Consider the following 13541-nt stretch of genomic DNA (forward strand, 5'->3'; position numbering starts at 1 on the left):
CCTTATTTTCCCCAATATTAAACCTTTGGGGGAGGGATCCTTGAGTGTTGTCGCACAACTACGGTAGACTACAGGCTGTACTTTCCGACTTGCGCTGTTTGAGTTGAGCAGGCGGTCGAGTTTCTACACGAGGATAGTCAAAAATAGCCCTCAAAGGCGATTAGGTATGACGGATACTAATGGAGGGGCTCCGCGGGACTGCTGGTAAAGATGAGGATTCCTCCGGTGAGTAACTGACTTTGTTTTCATAACATTTCCCAGGTCTGTTTTCGCTCTAACGTTACAACCCGCCATTGCAACGGCAAGTGTTAACTAAACCGAAGTCAGTGCGGACGGTCGGTGTGTTAAGCTAACTGAACGGCGAGCAACACCGAGAAGGTGGCGTTACCGTAACACTATTTTACGTCAATTAACGTTACACAACACGTTAACGGTTGTGGTCTCCGCTACGAGCTGTGGCTGAACAGTCACCGAAAACGCTAGCAGTGCGGCGGCGGTTGAAATGCTGTGAGGGGCTGTGACAAATGAACTGAGTCAACCCGGGGAGGGAAGCTTTTAACAAACCCTTGTACCCGTTCAAACTGGCCGTTAGCCCGCACAGCCCACCGAGCCAGCGACGGTGTGACTGACCGTCAGAGCAGCAAGTCGCAGCCGTCAGTCGGCGCACGACTACCCGCCGAACCGTTGGAGCAAATACAAGCAGCTTCATTCCCGCGTCACGGCATACTTTTACACAGCGATATTATTTGGTCTCCATGTTTATACGTTTTCACCCCGTTGTTCAGTCGACTTGGAGATAAGTGCTGTGGGCAAAGTTAACTCGTGGCCTTTGGCGGACGTTAAATTCAGCTAGCAGACCAGCTAATACAACTGCCCAAGTTGTGGTGCAAACGAACCTCAGCTGCTAGGATTTTTTTATTCTTTAGCCTTTGAGATTTAAGCTACCGCTTTTGGTGAAACAGAGCAGCTTTCCATGTGTTTACCCAGTCTGCCTGTGAGTAATATTTACCATCTGAGGCTGTGTTTGGCCTTGCAGGCAGCAGGCACAGCCACAGTGCCACTTAGGGTTGCATAATGCGAGCTAATGGTCATCTATCTGCTCTTAAGGGTTGGTTTGGTGAGGTCTGTTGGTGGCACGTCTTCTGCATTTACCTCATCATTTGGTATATCACGGCCTTAGTCAGGCTATGGGTTTAGGAGGAGGTGGGCCCATCCCAGTGCCACCTTGAATAGTCATCACCAATGAAGAATTTGTATTTGTGCCTGAAGAGAAAGCCAGATCAGATAATAATAATGGTATGTATCCCCCCCCCCCCAAACCCCCAAATCACTGTTGCATTCACTTAACATTATTGAAAAGGCTGGGACTTTGTCACGCCCATAATTTTCCTGTCTGGTGTTACTTGGCATCTCTCCAGCGTGGCCTGACTGTCTGTCCATGCTGGATATAGGACACATGATCTGGGTTTTTTTACCTGTAGCTGGAGATGGTGATATTTCACTACATCTTCAAGAGGTATGAAAGCCCAGGGGGGGCTGATTGAGTAGACTGATCCAACAGGCTCCCGTGCAAAGACGGGCTCTCGTGTGTGCAGAGATTTCCCTGATGCAGGGTACTGTGTGCTTTCAGAAAGTATTAGTCTCTCCCTGATGGCAGCCCAGCAGCCTGTCTCCTTTTTTACTGTGTGTTTTTTTTTTTCCCAGTCTTGTGGTGGTTAAATGTAGATCAAAACATAAGGGAGAAAAGAAGATCATAATAGCTTTTGACACTCGCTGTGAAGCAGGGCAGCTCTTTGTAACAGGAGGACAGTGACTCTCTTATTTATCTTTCCTTCTTCAAATCTCAAGACGTTTACCTTTTCAACCTCCCCTGTCAAATAAATTATCTTTAAAAAAAAAAAAAAAGAAAAGATGATCATTTGGAGGATACAAACCTGTGGCACATTCTTGTTTTTTTTATCTTAAATTTCTAGCAGCACTTGGAAATTACAATTTGGTGGGGGGAAACAAATAAATAAATTCACTGGAGAAGGTTGGACAACTCCCACTGTACAGCCTGGGCGTTAAACATTACATAATAATGTGTCACGCTGTCATGCGATCATGTTGTTAGAAAGTGATGTCAGTCCATTCTCAAAGAGAGGAAGTCATCATTTGAGGTTTCCTGTGTTCACCCTGAGTAGATGGCGTCTGGAGCGCAGTGATGGCGGGTACGGATCGACAAGCGGTGTTTATCAGGATGTGAGCTTGCAACCCTGGGAAGTTGGTCGCACAAGGAAAAAGGAACAGTACAGAAACTTCTGTTTACAAGCTGCACAGACATTTTAACTTCCATAAAAAGAACTTGCACATAGAGACGGACAGAGGTGTCTTCAGTGGGCTTGTGTTGTCCAACTAATAATAATAATGATAATAAAATTTGACTTTTTAAGTAATCATCATTTCAGCTGTATGTGACCCATCGTCAAAGCCACTGCATTCATGCTGCGAAGGAACGTGTTAAACTTTATATCAATCTGCCTTTGTGAGTCATCTTTTCTTTGCTGGTGAGTGTGTGGCCTCTGTATGCCGTCAGTTAGCTGCAGCTGATTATGATACCTCTTCTGCTCTCTTGAATACTTCAGGAGCGGAGACGAAGTCTGAACACTTAGGGACATTCACTGCATGCAGGTCAGGACATTTATTCTTAATTTGAAGACACTCTCTGAATTTAACTGAATTTAAGACTGAAATTCTGAGGTTGAATGGATTTATGCATATTGGCCCAGCTTTTTGTTGTTGTTTTTTGACAGTTATTCCCCGTCAAAGAAAAAACAAAAAAAAAAAAACAAAACAAAAAACCTCAGTGAGTTAACATCTTCACTAGCACAATCATCAAAATGGTGCGCTCACATGCTGTTATGCCATTATTAAAGATATTATACCTGTCTTTTTCTTGCTGTGACATATCAGAATGTATGCTGTGGGCCTGCTGCCAAAACATAAACAACAACAATGTGTGACTGTAATTGAAAACAGCATCCTCTTCCTCAGATGAGAAAAGACAGGGAGCTGTTGTTCATCCCAACCAGATAAAAAACAATATATATTGTGTGTGTGTGTATGTATATATATACACATAATTAATGACTGTAGAGGAATTTCACCTGATTGTTGAGGAAGTACGTTTTCCTTGAGAGGAAATAACAACAGGAAAGAGGAGTTTTGTCCTGACTGGGAGGACTTAACAAACTGTTTTAGCATTCCAGTTTGTTCGACCTACCTCACTGTTTATGCCCTTGTCTTATTTCATTTTGCTGCCATGCCAGGATGTCCAGTCAGGCATGGTTTGTCATGTTAGTAGTCCAGTCAGGCCATTTCATTAATAGCATGTCTGGCTTACACTGGAGGCTGGAGCATGGCTGTGGTGACTGGGGATCAACTGCAGTCGGTTTAAAAATAGACTAGAGACCCTGTTTGTTTTCACTGGTGTTTCAGCACCGTATCTTTATACTATAAGACAAATTTGCAAATGACCTTTCTGTATTTTCTCCCACTTTTCACAAACTGTTGTGGTCTGTTGTGCTGTAATTGCATTGACACACAAAAAGTTAAAAAGCAAAAAGATGTGGGTTATAATTCACTGTGTGTTCCTTGGCTTTGATCCAATCAGTTGTGTAAATTATCCAGGACTATCAGTTAACAGACCATTTTAAACTGAATATGTTTGTGTTCCAGACTGCTGGTTGGAAGAAACGAGTTATTAAAGATTCCCATGGAATTTGGGAACATGTGATGGACATTTTATTTCACTGTTTTTATGACATTTCATAATAATGCTAACATTTGTCCAATGAATATTTGTACCAAATTTCATGACAATCCATCATATAGTTGTTCAGATATTTAGGTCTGGACCAGAGTGGTGGACAGACCGACCAACATTACCGTCCTTAGGGCTGTGCCGCCAGCATGTTTAAAAGTATTAAACCTTTAACGTTTCCAAATATGAATATAAGAAATTGTAGATTTTTATCTGTGTGTCAGATTCTGAAGCATTTTTCAGACAACAATATGATGGGCTCTGTCAGATTGTGATGGACATTAGTTTGTGACTGGTTTTAATTTATAAAATAGTTCACACATCAGTTAGAATAACCACCACGTGAGCTCCACTGTCATCCACCATCTTGATAATCTCGTTTTTCTTCAGGCCACACCTCAAGTAATTACTTTTGTCTTTGATTGGTTGGGTTGAGTTATTAGTTGATGAGTCTGAGTCTGTTCATGCACAACATTTTGTTGTGCTGGCGTAGCTGCAGGCCCGTTTTCCTGCGGTCCTGCAGGCTCTCTGACTGACACACTGTCTCATGCACATATGTCTCCTTTAAAGCATCTTTCCAAGTTTACATGTCTAAAAATACAACTCCTTCACGCACTTTGACTAAGGATGCATTATTCAATGACTCTGCAGAGTAATTAAATCTTAATCAGGGACAGGCTCCTGTCCTCGTGGAGACGAATCTGTGTGTGTTTGTTCACGTGTGTGTGTTGTGTGCACCGTCCCACAGTCCACTGGAGCTCTTCAGGCTCTTATGGTGCAAGACAGTTTAAGAAGTCTTTCATTTGACGTAGAAGAAAACCCCTGGACTGAAGTGAAAGGTTCATAGGCTGAACGAGGTAAAACTTTGGTGCTTAGCTGCTGCTCCTGTTGAGTAGTCGGTTCAGGTGATGTGAGGTAATTTACTCTACCCAAACTGGATCATCTCGCTCTGTGTAGTTGTAGTTTTTTGCCTGTTGATGTTAAAAATGCCCTGATGGTTTTGTCCTATTGAGGCAATTTCAGTTATACCAACATTGGATACTCCTCATCATGTGTTATCAGGATTAATAGATTTGATATAATTGCAGTAGTTGAGTGACTGAAACATTTTCAGCTTGGCTAAGATGAACTGTAAAGACTGAGACTGTTGCCTGCTATATGAAGCAGTTGTGTGAAATATCATATTTATCTAAGCAAGTGGAGTTCATTCTCGTATTGACCGAGCGTTGACGTCACTTGGCTTTTGTTGTGTCTAAACTGAGTCATCATACGCCATCTGGACTGTGCTTGCCTTAAGGTTTGTAACGTGCTGTGATTAAAGGGCCGTTTCATTGTTTCACTCACTGATGGATTATTCATTTTGTGCATTTTCTTAATTTAAATAAGGATTTTCACAGTCAGTGCATTTTATTCTGTATTCTCGGCTCCAGCAGTAGCGTCCTCCTTCTGTCTCGTCGCCTCCTGGTGTGGCAGAAACGGTTTGACCCATGGCACGCACTACATGTGTCCACACTCCTGTCCTGTGCCTTCGCTGTTTTGTGCTGACATCGTGCCCATGCTTGCACCTTAAACTAAGCGGAAAATGTGTTGACTTTGCTCCTTTCTCTGCAGCCTTTGCTCTGCGGAATATCTGGTCTCTGGTGTAATCCCTGGTCGCTCTTGTCCTTATGAGAATGACCCTGAAGTTCAGCCTGGCTGTTACTCATTTGCCGCCACACACACATACACACACACACACCATCACATCCTCACTCCAAGGTCTTCTCATCAGCAAGGACAGACTGGGTAGGTTTTCTGTGCGGTGATTCAGGCTTCAACTGTTTTCCCATTCATCCCTCTGATTACCTTGTCGTGCTTGGATGGACTGTTGCCCAGTATGATGATGTGCAGGACGTACCACAGTGTACATGCACTGTGTTAGGTATCAGTTGAGAGCCAGTTTACCACGCTTATCTAGGATTTTGTTCTGATTCATCAGTGTGATGGTGGAGACCTTAACTTTATTATTATTTCTTTATTTTAACATCCTGTGTATCATATGCTTGAAGTCTTTCAATTGCTTGTTTTATCCAACCAACAGCCTAAAACCCAAAGATGTTAACTTTACTATCGTATGACAAAATATATAAAAGCATCTAATGGTCACATTTGAAGCTGGAAATCAGTAAATGTTTGGCATTTTTGTTTGGGGAAAAAAAAAGTCTAAAAAGGCCTTAAACTTAACTTTACTTTTCTGGTATCTAAAGGCCATATAATGTAAACAGCATGTAGGAAATCATCAGTTATTGTGTCATTTCATATTGAAACCAGCCGCATGTTTTGCTGCGCAGGTTGAGAAGCAGCTCTTTACTGAATGGTTTTTCCCTCCCTGTCTAAGGTGTGGGCGCTGGGCGCTTGCCAGACTGGGTGAAGTGAGAACTGAGAGGGAAACCCGCTGAGGAAAAAAAAACACACCGCCTGGGACTGCCGAGGAGGACCTCTGTGCAGGTGAGGACTGACGGAGGGACGAGCATCATTTCAAGGCTAAATGCAGGAGTTTCGCTTTGACAGCTGTCATCAGCTGTCAATGCAGGAGGAAGAAAATCTGAAGAGTATGTACTGTCACAACAAAATAAAATCATCACATCAAGTCTTACCCACGAAGGAACATTTGCATTTTACATTTTGTCATTCGAACTAACCTCCAGAGAATGTGATAGCAGGACAGGTCCTGATTGCTACAAAGTCCTTACCGTACCATTTCTCTGACCCAAACCTTGGCCATTTGATCATGCACCATCATTTTGGTGGGTGCATCATCTACAGGCATTTGACAGATAGTTTGTCTGTAAAACCTTTTCTAAGTTTTACATTTCTGCCTTCAGGAGAAGACTAAGAAAGTCCCTGTAAGGATGTAAGAAATTCATATCCTGGATGTCACCTTGTTACTGTATTCCAGGTCTTATAATTCATTCTGTAACCTTCCTAATCAAACTCATACACTTAACCATACCCATTCTTCACATTCATTATCTAAGTGACCCTAGGGTGACACAAAAGAGAGGACTACATTGGAGGGGGTGAGGATTAAGGTCAATAGAGTTCATGGGGATCTTTCTACTTAAATGAATTGTATTAAAACAAGTAGAGGACAAACGATATGAGAAAGGAGATATGATTCAGGCCGTGAGGGACATCTGCATACAGTATGGAAATGTGAACGGATCTGGGATTGAGGACACACTCTTCCTGCTTCTAGGTTCACTCGGCTGTCGGCAGGGTGGAGCTTCCTGACTCATGGAGAATTACTTCCAGGCCGAGGCCTTCAACCTGGACAAGGTGCTGGACGAGTTTGAGCAGAACGAAGGTGAGCTGCTGCGTGAAGAGACACGAGTCAGGGACAAACAGTGAGTCACTGTGTTCGAGAAAAGACAGATAAGATGAGGTGTAGCCCTGGGTTGAAGTTTCAGAGGAACTGCGGCTTGGATGCCCTTATGTAACCCATGAGTAAATCATCAAGGTGTCAGACAATCGGCCACCGCCCAGTGAGTTCGAGTAACATTCACAGGTGGTGATTGAGGGCGTGCAGAGAGGGAATAGAACTAATTGGATTATCCATTTCCTTAGGGCTTTGAGTGAAACCGTGTTATTGGTGCAAGACATGTGGTTTGTCTTTTTTACTGTGCGCATTAAGAAATTGTGTTAAGGGCCTTTTTTAGGAAGTGATTCTGCTGGATTTATTTATGGTGAGTCTGAGGTAAACACTGCATTATCAGCAGATGATAGAGGAAAGACAACTCTTTTCTGAATTGAAGTCAGATGACCCCCCTACCCGCCCAGAAAAATCAGCCAGTCCTCCACTCACTGCACATTCTGATGGCGCCGTGAGCTCAGGGTATGTTTTGGCTGTGAGTGATTATCTCTGTGTTCACTGCCAGAGATTCAGCTTGGCAGATTAACTTTGTGTGTGTGCTTGAACCTGGTACAGCACATACTAAAAACGCTTAGCATGAATTCCGCTGGAGGGAGGAGAGCACTATACAGTAGCTGACATGGCTGTGTGAGAAAATCGTTTTGAACAAATACTAGGAATAAGAATTTCCGTTCATATTACACAGCATTCATGTGTCAGCTTGACTGATGGCTCCCAGGAGTGACTGAGCTGTTTGGCCCACTTTCTCAGAATTTCCCAGTCCATCCACACACTAATTTGCCTCTCCATGCCAACCTCATTTCTCGATTTGTCCCCTGGTTTGTTTCTGCCATTTTTAGCCCTTTCGATCACCTGGGAGTGTGTATCTTTGTATCAGTTCTCTGTGGCGGTTCATTTGAGGCTTCCTGTCATTCTGTTGAAGGTTCATAATCTCTTTGCTGGTAGCCACTTCTTCTTATTCGGTTTCGTATCGCCAACTTGACACAAATCCTGCAAGCTAACTAAAAAATGAGGGTGATTTATGCAAGATATGCATTTCTAAATTACATGCAAAATGCAGCAACTGATAATTCTTCATGTAAAGACGAAGTGTTAATGACCAATAAGACAAAGTAAGATCCATAGTCTTAAGTTTTCCTCTCTTGTTTTTCTTCCAGATGAGACAGACAGTCCCATTCTCTCAGATACCAAGTGGACCCAGATCCTGGCCCCGCCAGCCCACCTGCTTTCTCTGAATCCCGCCCTGGCCCACACAGACCTCAGCCCCCGGGAGAGTCCTCTGCCCTTCAAGACTCTCCCCGACTCCTCTTCCAGCGCCTCCCCAGGGGCCGACCCTAAAAGACATCCTGGTCCCGAACCTCCATCCTGGGCAGAGGAGAGGCCGGCAGATGTCCACAGCCCACCGCTCCCCCAGCCCAATATCGGCAAACTGGTGGGCACAGACGACCTCTCGCCGCCCCCTGTGACGGCCTGTACTCCAGTGGAGAACGGCTGCCTCGCCAGCCCTGCTAGCACACAGCTGGATGAGCCCAGCAAGGACATAAGTTCTCCTCCAGATAATCAGCCTCTTGCTTCTGACCAGGAGGCTAGACCTCTCCAGGAAGAGAGAGCCCCCACTTTAGCTGGAGGAGAAGGCTCTGCTCTCAGTCACACTCACTTTACCTTTGAGGTCGGATTAGGACAGGAAAAACCTCTGTCTCCGAAAATTCATCCGAATGTGGAGCCAACAACACAAAATGGGGAAAGTGTCAAAGAGGAGGTCGTTACAGCTGTTTTACAGGACAGTGGACAAGAAGAACAAACTGCACATGTAAAGGAGGAGCAGATAGGAAGTCTCCTGAATGGGGGTAGAGACATTCAGACTAGTTGTGAGGTGGAGGAGAATGATGCATCTCCTCCTGACAGGGTGGAAATGGAGGAGACGGAGAAGAGATGTGGTGCAGAGGGTCAGTTAGAACAACTCCTCAGAATAACAAGCCTCCCCAATGGTTTGGAGCAGGAGAGCAGTAGTCCTTCCAAGCTTAAGGAGACAGAAGAGAAGGAGGAGGGTTTTTCTCCCTCTCCTGTCCCCTCTAAAGAGGACTCGGTGACTGAAGAGAAGGAGATGGAGGAAAGTAAACAGGAGAACGGTGATGGAGGAGCAGTGGGGTCAGGCAGCATCCAACCAAAACTCAACAACAATCGGCTGCAGCCGGTCAGCGTTCCTTATGGAGGGGCGCGCCCAAAGCAGCCGGTCAGCCTCAAGCTCCAGATTCCACAGCCGCTCTCAGACCAGGTCCAAAATCAGCTCGGCCCAGCTGCCGTCACCAAGAACAAAAACCAGGAGAGCCAGCGAGGAAGGGGCACTCCATCCGAAACTACGCTCAGTGGGACTGATCAGAGTGCAGTTGGGGTGAACGGAGACAATGGTGTCATCCACTCTCCTCTCCCGGTGCCCTCGGAGAGTCCAGACAATGACCTCCAGGCCGGCCAACAGGGCACTCTGTGCAGGAAGCCTGCCAGCTCCCTGGGAGAGGTTGCCCCTGTGTGGGTGCCTGACTCCCAGGCTCCTGTCTGCATGAAATGTGATGTCAAGTTCACCTTCACCAAGAGGAGGCACCACTGCAGGGCCTGCGGCAAGGTCAGTGCTGTGCTAGAGCTACTTTTCAGGGAAATTCTAAGCTAAACCACATTGTGACATATGCCTAAAATCCCTGTTTATAGCAATGTACCTGGCATTTCTGGGTCATAACAATGTACCAAAATTAGGCAATGTGCTGTTGCTGTCTAGAACATCAACAGACAAGGTTAATTTTTGGGGTCAGCCTTTTATAATTAAAGAGACTCGTTTTTACAGCTCATCATCATCCAGGGAGGAATCAGTCAGAAAAAAGAAAGGACACATTTCTCCCCCTTACAGTGGCCTGTATTGACTGATGAACTAGAATTCAGGGAATCCGTGGGATGTATGGTATCTAGAGTAAGGTGCATAGCACTGAAGAACTCATGATGGAAGAACATCATTGCCGTTGGTGTGCTGTTATTGTGGCTTTTCCCCATCAGCTTCTTCTTCAAAAAGTTCAAAAATCATGCATAATAGGAGAAAAGCAACATTGCAACTTGTAGAACGCATAATAGAGTAATATTCCATTATTTAAATTTGACTTAAAAGAGCTTTGCCAGACTCTGCAGAATAAGGAGGTAAATTACACGAAGGGCTTTGATAGATGAGTTCCTTTTTTAGGCTTCTCTTTCCAGATAAACTCAGTGGGTGTGCAGGTAGCTTTCTAGCATTACGGCCGCCCACACATGCAGCGAGGTGTCCTCTCAGTGCTTGAAAGTGAAGATGCGGTCGCTGACACTGCACTGGAAAATCGCCGGACTGCTACTTCATTTCCCATGGTGGTAAACAAACACACTCTCTGCCACTTGAGCGGGGAGGAGCTGGCACTGCAGTATTACTGAGACCAACGCTGTGGGGCCGCAAACAACAACAGCGGGATCCTCAGTGCAGCCACCACCAGACCGGTGGAGCCACAAACCAGTTTCAGTGAGGCTCTGAAATTAAAAGGATTCTCAGCTCTCTGTCTAATATTCTACTAAATACATGTTAGTGGATAATGATGTGTAAGGAGGTGCTAATTGGAAAGCAAAGTGCCCTGTACACAGCTGCAGCTCGTTGATGTGCTGGCAAAGTACAGGAAATCAATACCCATAAAACGGTACATTTCCTGCATGCGTAATCACAGCTAATTTTTCAAATCTTCACAGTTAAACTGAGATGGTTTGGAGAAATGTTTTCCATCCACTGCATTTATTCTTTGTAGGAAACTGGTACAAATAATCTCACTTTTCTTTTTCTATGTGGCTGTGTATTTTTTTGTTTGTTTGTTTAGGTGTTCTGTGCGACGTGCTGCAGCCTTAAGTGCAAGCTCACGTACATGGACAGGAAGGAGGCTCGCGTCTGTGTCACCTGTCATTCTGCTCTGTTGACTGGTGAGCTTCACAGCAGGCAGGACGTTAGTTCTTAATGACTTAAATGTTGCTGGACCACAACTCAAAAATACCTGCTGTGAATAAATTCAATCTTAGACGGATATACATTTGCTTATTAGATCTACACATATTGGATCTAAAAAGCAATAGAGCACTTGTTTTCATGTAGGGTATGACATTTTCTCGTATCTGTGTAGTTTTTTGAATTCCACTAAGGATGTCGTCTGTTCCTGTCAGTTCAATCATGGGAGACGCTGGCCGCTGCATGCAACCAGAGTCCGAACCCAAACAACCCGGCGGAGTACTGCTCCACCATCCCCCCTCTGCAGCAGGCCCGGGCCTCTGGGGTGTTCAGCTCCCCTCCTCCTACCGTCATGGTGCCCGTGGGAGTCCTGAAACAGCCTGGAAACGAGGGTACAGTCTACACCAAGAACAAAAATGCTCTTACAACACTATTTTTAACCTTTTACATTCTGTCCCCACTGATTCAAACGCTTTGTTGTTGTTAAAGGCTGCATGTGGTTTTATTTATGTGAGCTTGTGGTTGTTCACTGTGCCTGTATGGTCAAGATATTAGGGTAAAATGTGCTTTTGTGTGGGTTTATCACCTTTAGGGTCCCTGTCTCGGGAGCAGAGGAGGGTGTGGTTTGCTGATGGGGTCTTACCGAACGGAGATGCAGCAGAGTCTCCCAAACCCCCGACCTCCAGCCCGGCCCCCTCCCAGTCACAGGCCATCTCCACGTATTCAAACAAATCCTCCACTTCTGACTCCTCAGAGGTAGGCTAGGCACGAAAAACATTCCACCACAGTTAATGCTATTAGTTTAGCTTGTGCGGACATATTAGCTACCCCGCAGATTGCTGAAGGAAGGCACAAAGAAGTCTTTCTGTTGTTTCTGGTGGTTTACTGGCTGCACTGACTGCAATGAACAGGCAGTAAACAGAGTTCAAAGGAAACATTCCTGGTTGTCTTAACCAGATTAGAAATACGAATTCCAAGTAGACTGAAATGCTTCAAGTAAAACAGGTTAATGTTTGTCTCACAACAAGAAAACATTTGAATGTGATTGTTTCTGTGGTCCTGCTGTTCACTCATTGGACTCGAATGCCAGCCGTCAGGATGATTCATGGCCTGTTGAACAGAGTGACTGTTGAAGCGTTTAAATGGCTTCATCTCATATGGCCTGATTGTGCCATGCAGACAGAACTTGGAGTATAAAACCACATTTGCGCAACACCGTGACAGTCATGTCGGCGTGAGCTGAGCAATGCATGGATTTGAATTAACTGCCAAAAGCTCCTCAGGTTGACATACAGAGGGGGTCCTGCTGTGCTTCCCTGACTGTTTTCATGGTTTGGCGCCTTAAAGGGTATCAAATAAAAGTGATTTAAAGGCAATATCAGTTTTACATATCAAAATCAATTTACTAGTCACAAGAACAGTTGATGTCTTTTGTTACTCTTGTACTTTCAAACTGGTAATTCTGGCCCAATGAATCGTGCGTACATTATTTGAAAGAACGCTGTTGACATGCCACCCATTTTTTATAAGCTGTAGCAGTGTGTTATAACGTCTAACCCTCCACCCCCAGGCGGTCCATACCCCTGCTGCCCCTGTGGGCAGCCCCGTGGGCAGCTCCCTCAGCCTGATCCCGGAGGACGGGCTCCCTCCCATCCTCATCTCCACCGGAGTCAAAGGAGGTACGGGAGGCCACTTCACAGGTGCTTGCCCTCATCCTCACCATTCTGCTGCCTCCTCATTGCTCCCACAGCTGCCGTCTTTGTGCCTGTCAAATGTGTGTTTTTCATGTGCTTTGTGTCACGGCTCATGTTTCGATCACTTATCGCCACTCGGGGAGAAGATTTGTTCATCTTGATGATTTTGATGGGAGGTTCTGGTGGGGTTAACTTGGTCTGATCATTTCCCTCTCTTGCCTCACATGTGACTCCTTCATCATCCTCACCTCCTCCCCCTGATCGTCGCTCTGACATCTCCAAACCTCTCTCATCCTCGGCTCTCTCCTGTCCATCTGTCTAACTTTACCTTGACTCCGCCCTCCTCTCCTCCTTCTGCTCCACCCTGACCCCACCTTCAGACTATGCAGTAGAGGAGAGGCCATCAGAGATCGTCCTCATGCAGCAGCTGGAGGAGGGAGGCCCAGACCCCCTGGTCTTCGTGCTCAACGCTAACCTGCTCGCCATGGTCAAGCTTGTCAACTGTGAGTTCCTCTGTCAGGGCCTTTCTACCATTTAAAGGGCATTTTCAGGAACTTTTGGAGTAGCCAAAATCAGTGTGTAGTTCTACTTCTAAATTATTGACTTTGTCATGATTTAAGGAAATGGGAGAATACG

At 45.2% G+C, this 13541-nt stretch overlaps 1 protein-coding gene across 2 annotated transcripts in view; it reads left to right on the forward strand.

Moving 5' to 3' along the window:
* zfyve9a (zinc finger, FYVE domain containing 9a) overlaps positions 1–13541 on the forward strand; it is a 25485-nt gene continuing 11944 nt past the window's right edge. Inside the window, exons 1-9 of one of the 2 annotated variants that reach the window (XM_046407680.1) lie at positions 1–225; positions 6180–6289; positions 7041–7148; positions 8372–9834; positions 11090–11189; positions 11427–11603; positions 11804–11967; positions 12782–12911; positions 13286–13408. In XM_046407680.1, coding sequence (XP_046263636.1) covers positions 7079–7148; positions 8372–9834; positions 11090–11189; positions 11427–11603; positions 11804–11967; positions 12782–12911; positions 13286–13408 — 2227 coding nt within the window. In that variant the 5' untranslated portion in view covers positions 1–225; positions 6180–6289; positions 7041–7078. The remainder of the gene's footprint in view (positions 226–6179; positions 6290–7040; positions 7149–8371; positions 9835–11089; positions 11190–11426; positions 11604–11803; positions 11968–12781; positions 12912–13285; positions 13409–13541) is intronic. The other variant, XM_046407681.1, reaches the window with a different exon arrangement.

This window comes from Scatophagus argus, chromosome 13 (genome assembly GCF_020382885.2).
Source record: "Scatophagus argus isolate fScaArg1 chromosome 13, fScaArg1.pri, whole genome shotgun sequence".
In the NCBI taxonomy this organism is placed as follows: Eukaryota; Metazoa; Chordata; class Actinopteri; family Scatophagidae; genus Scatophagus; species Scatophagus argus.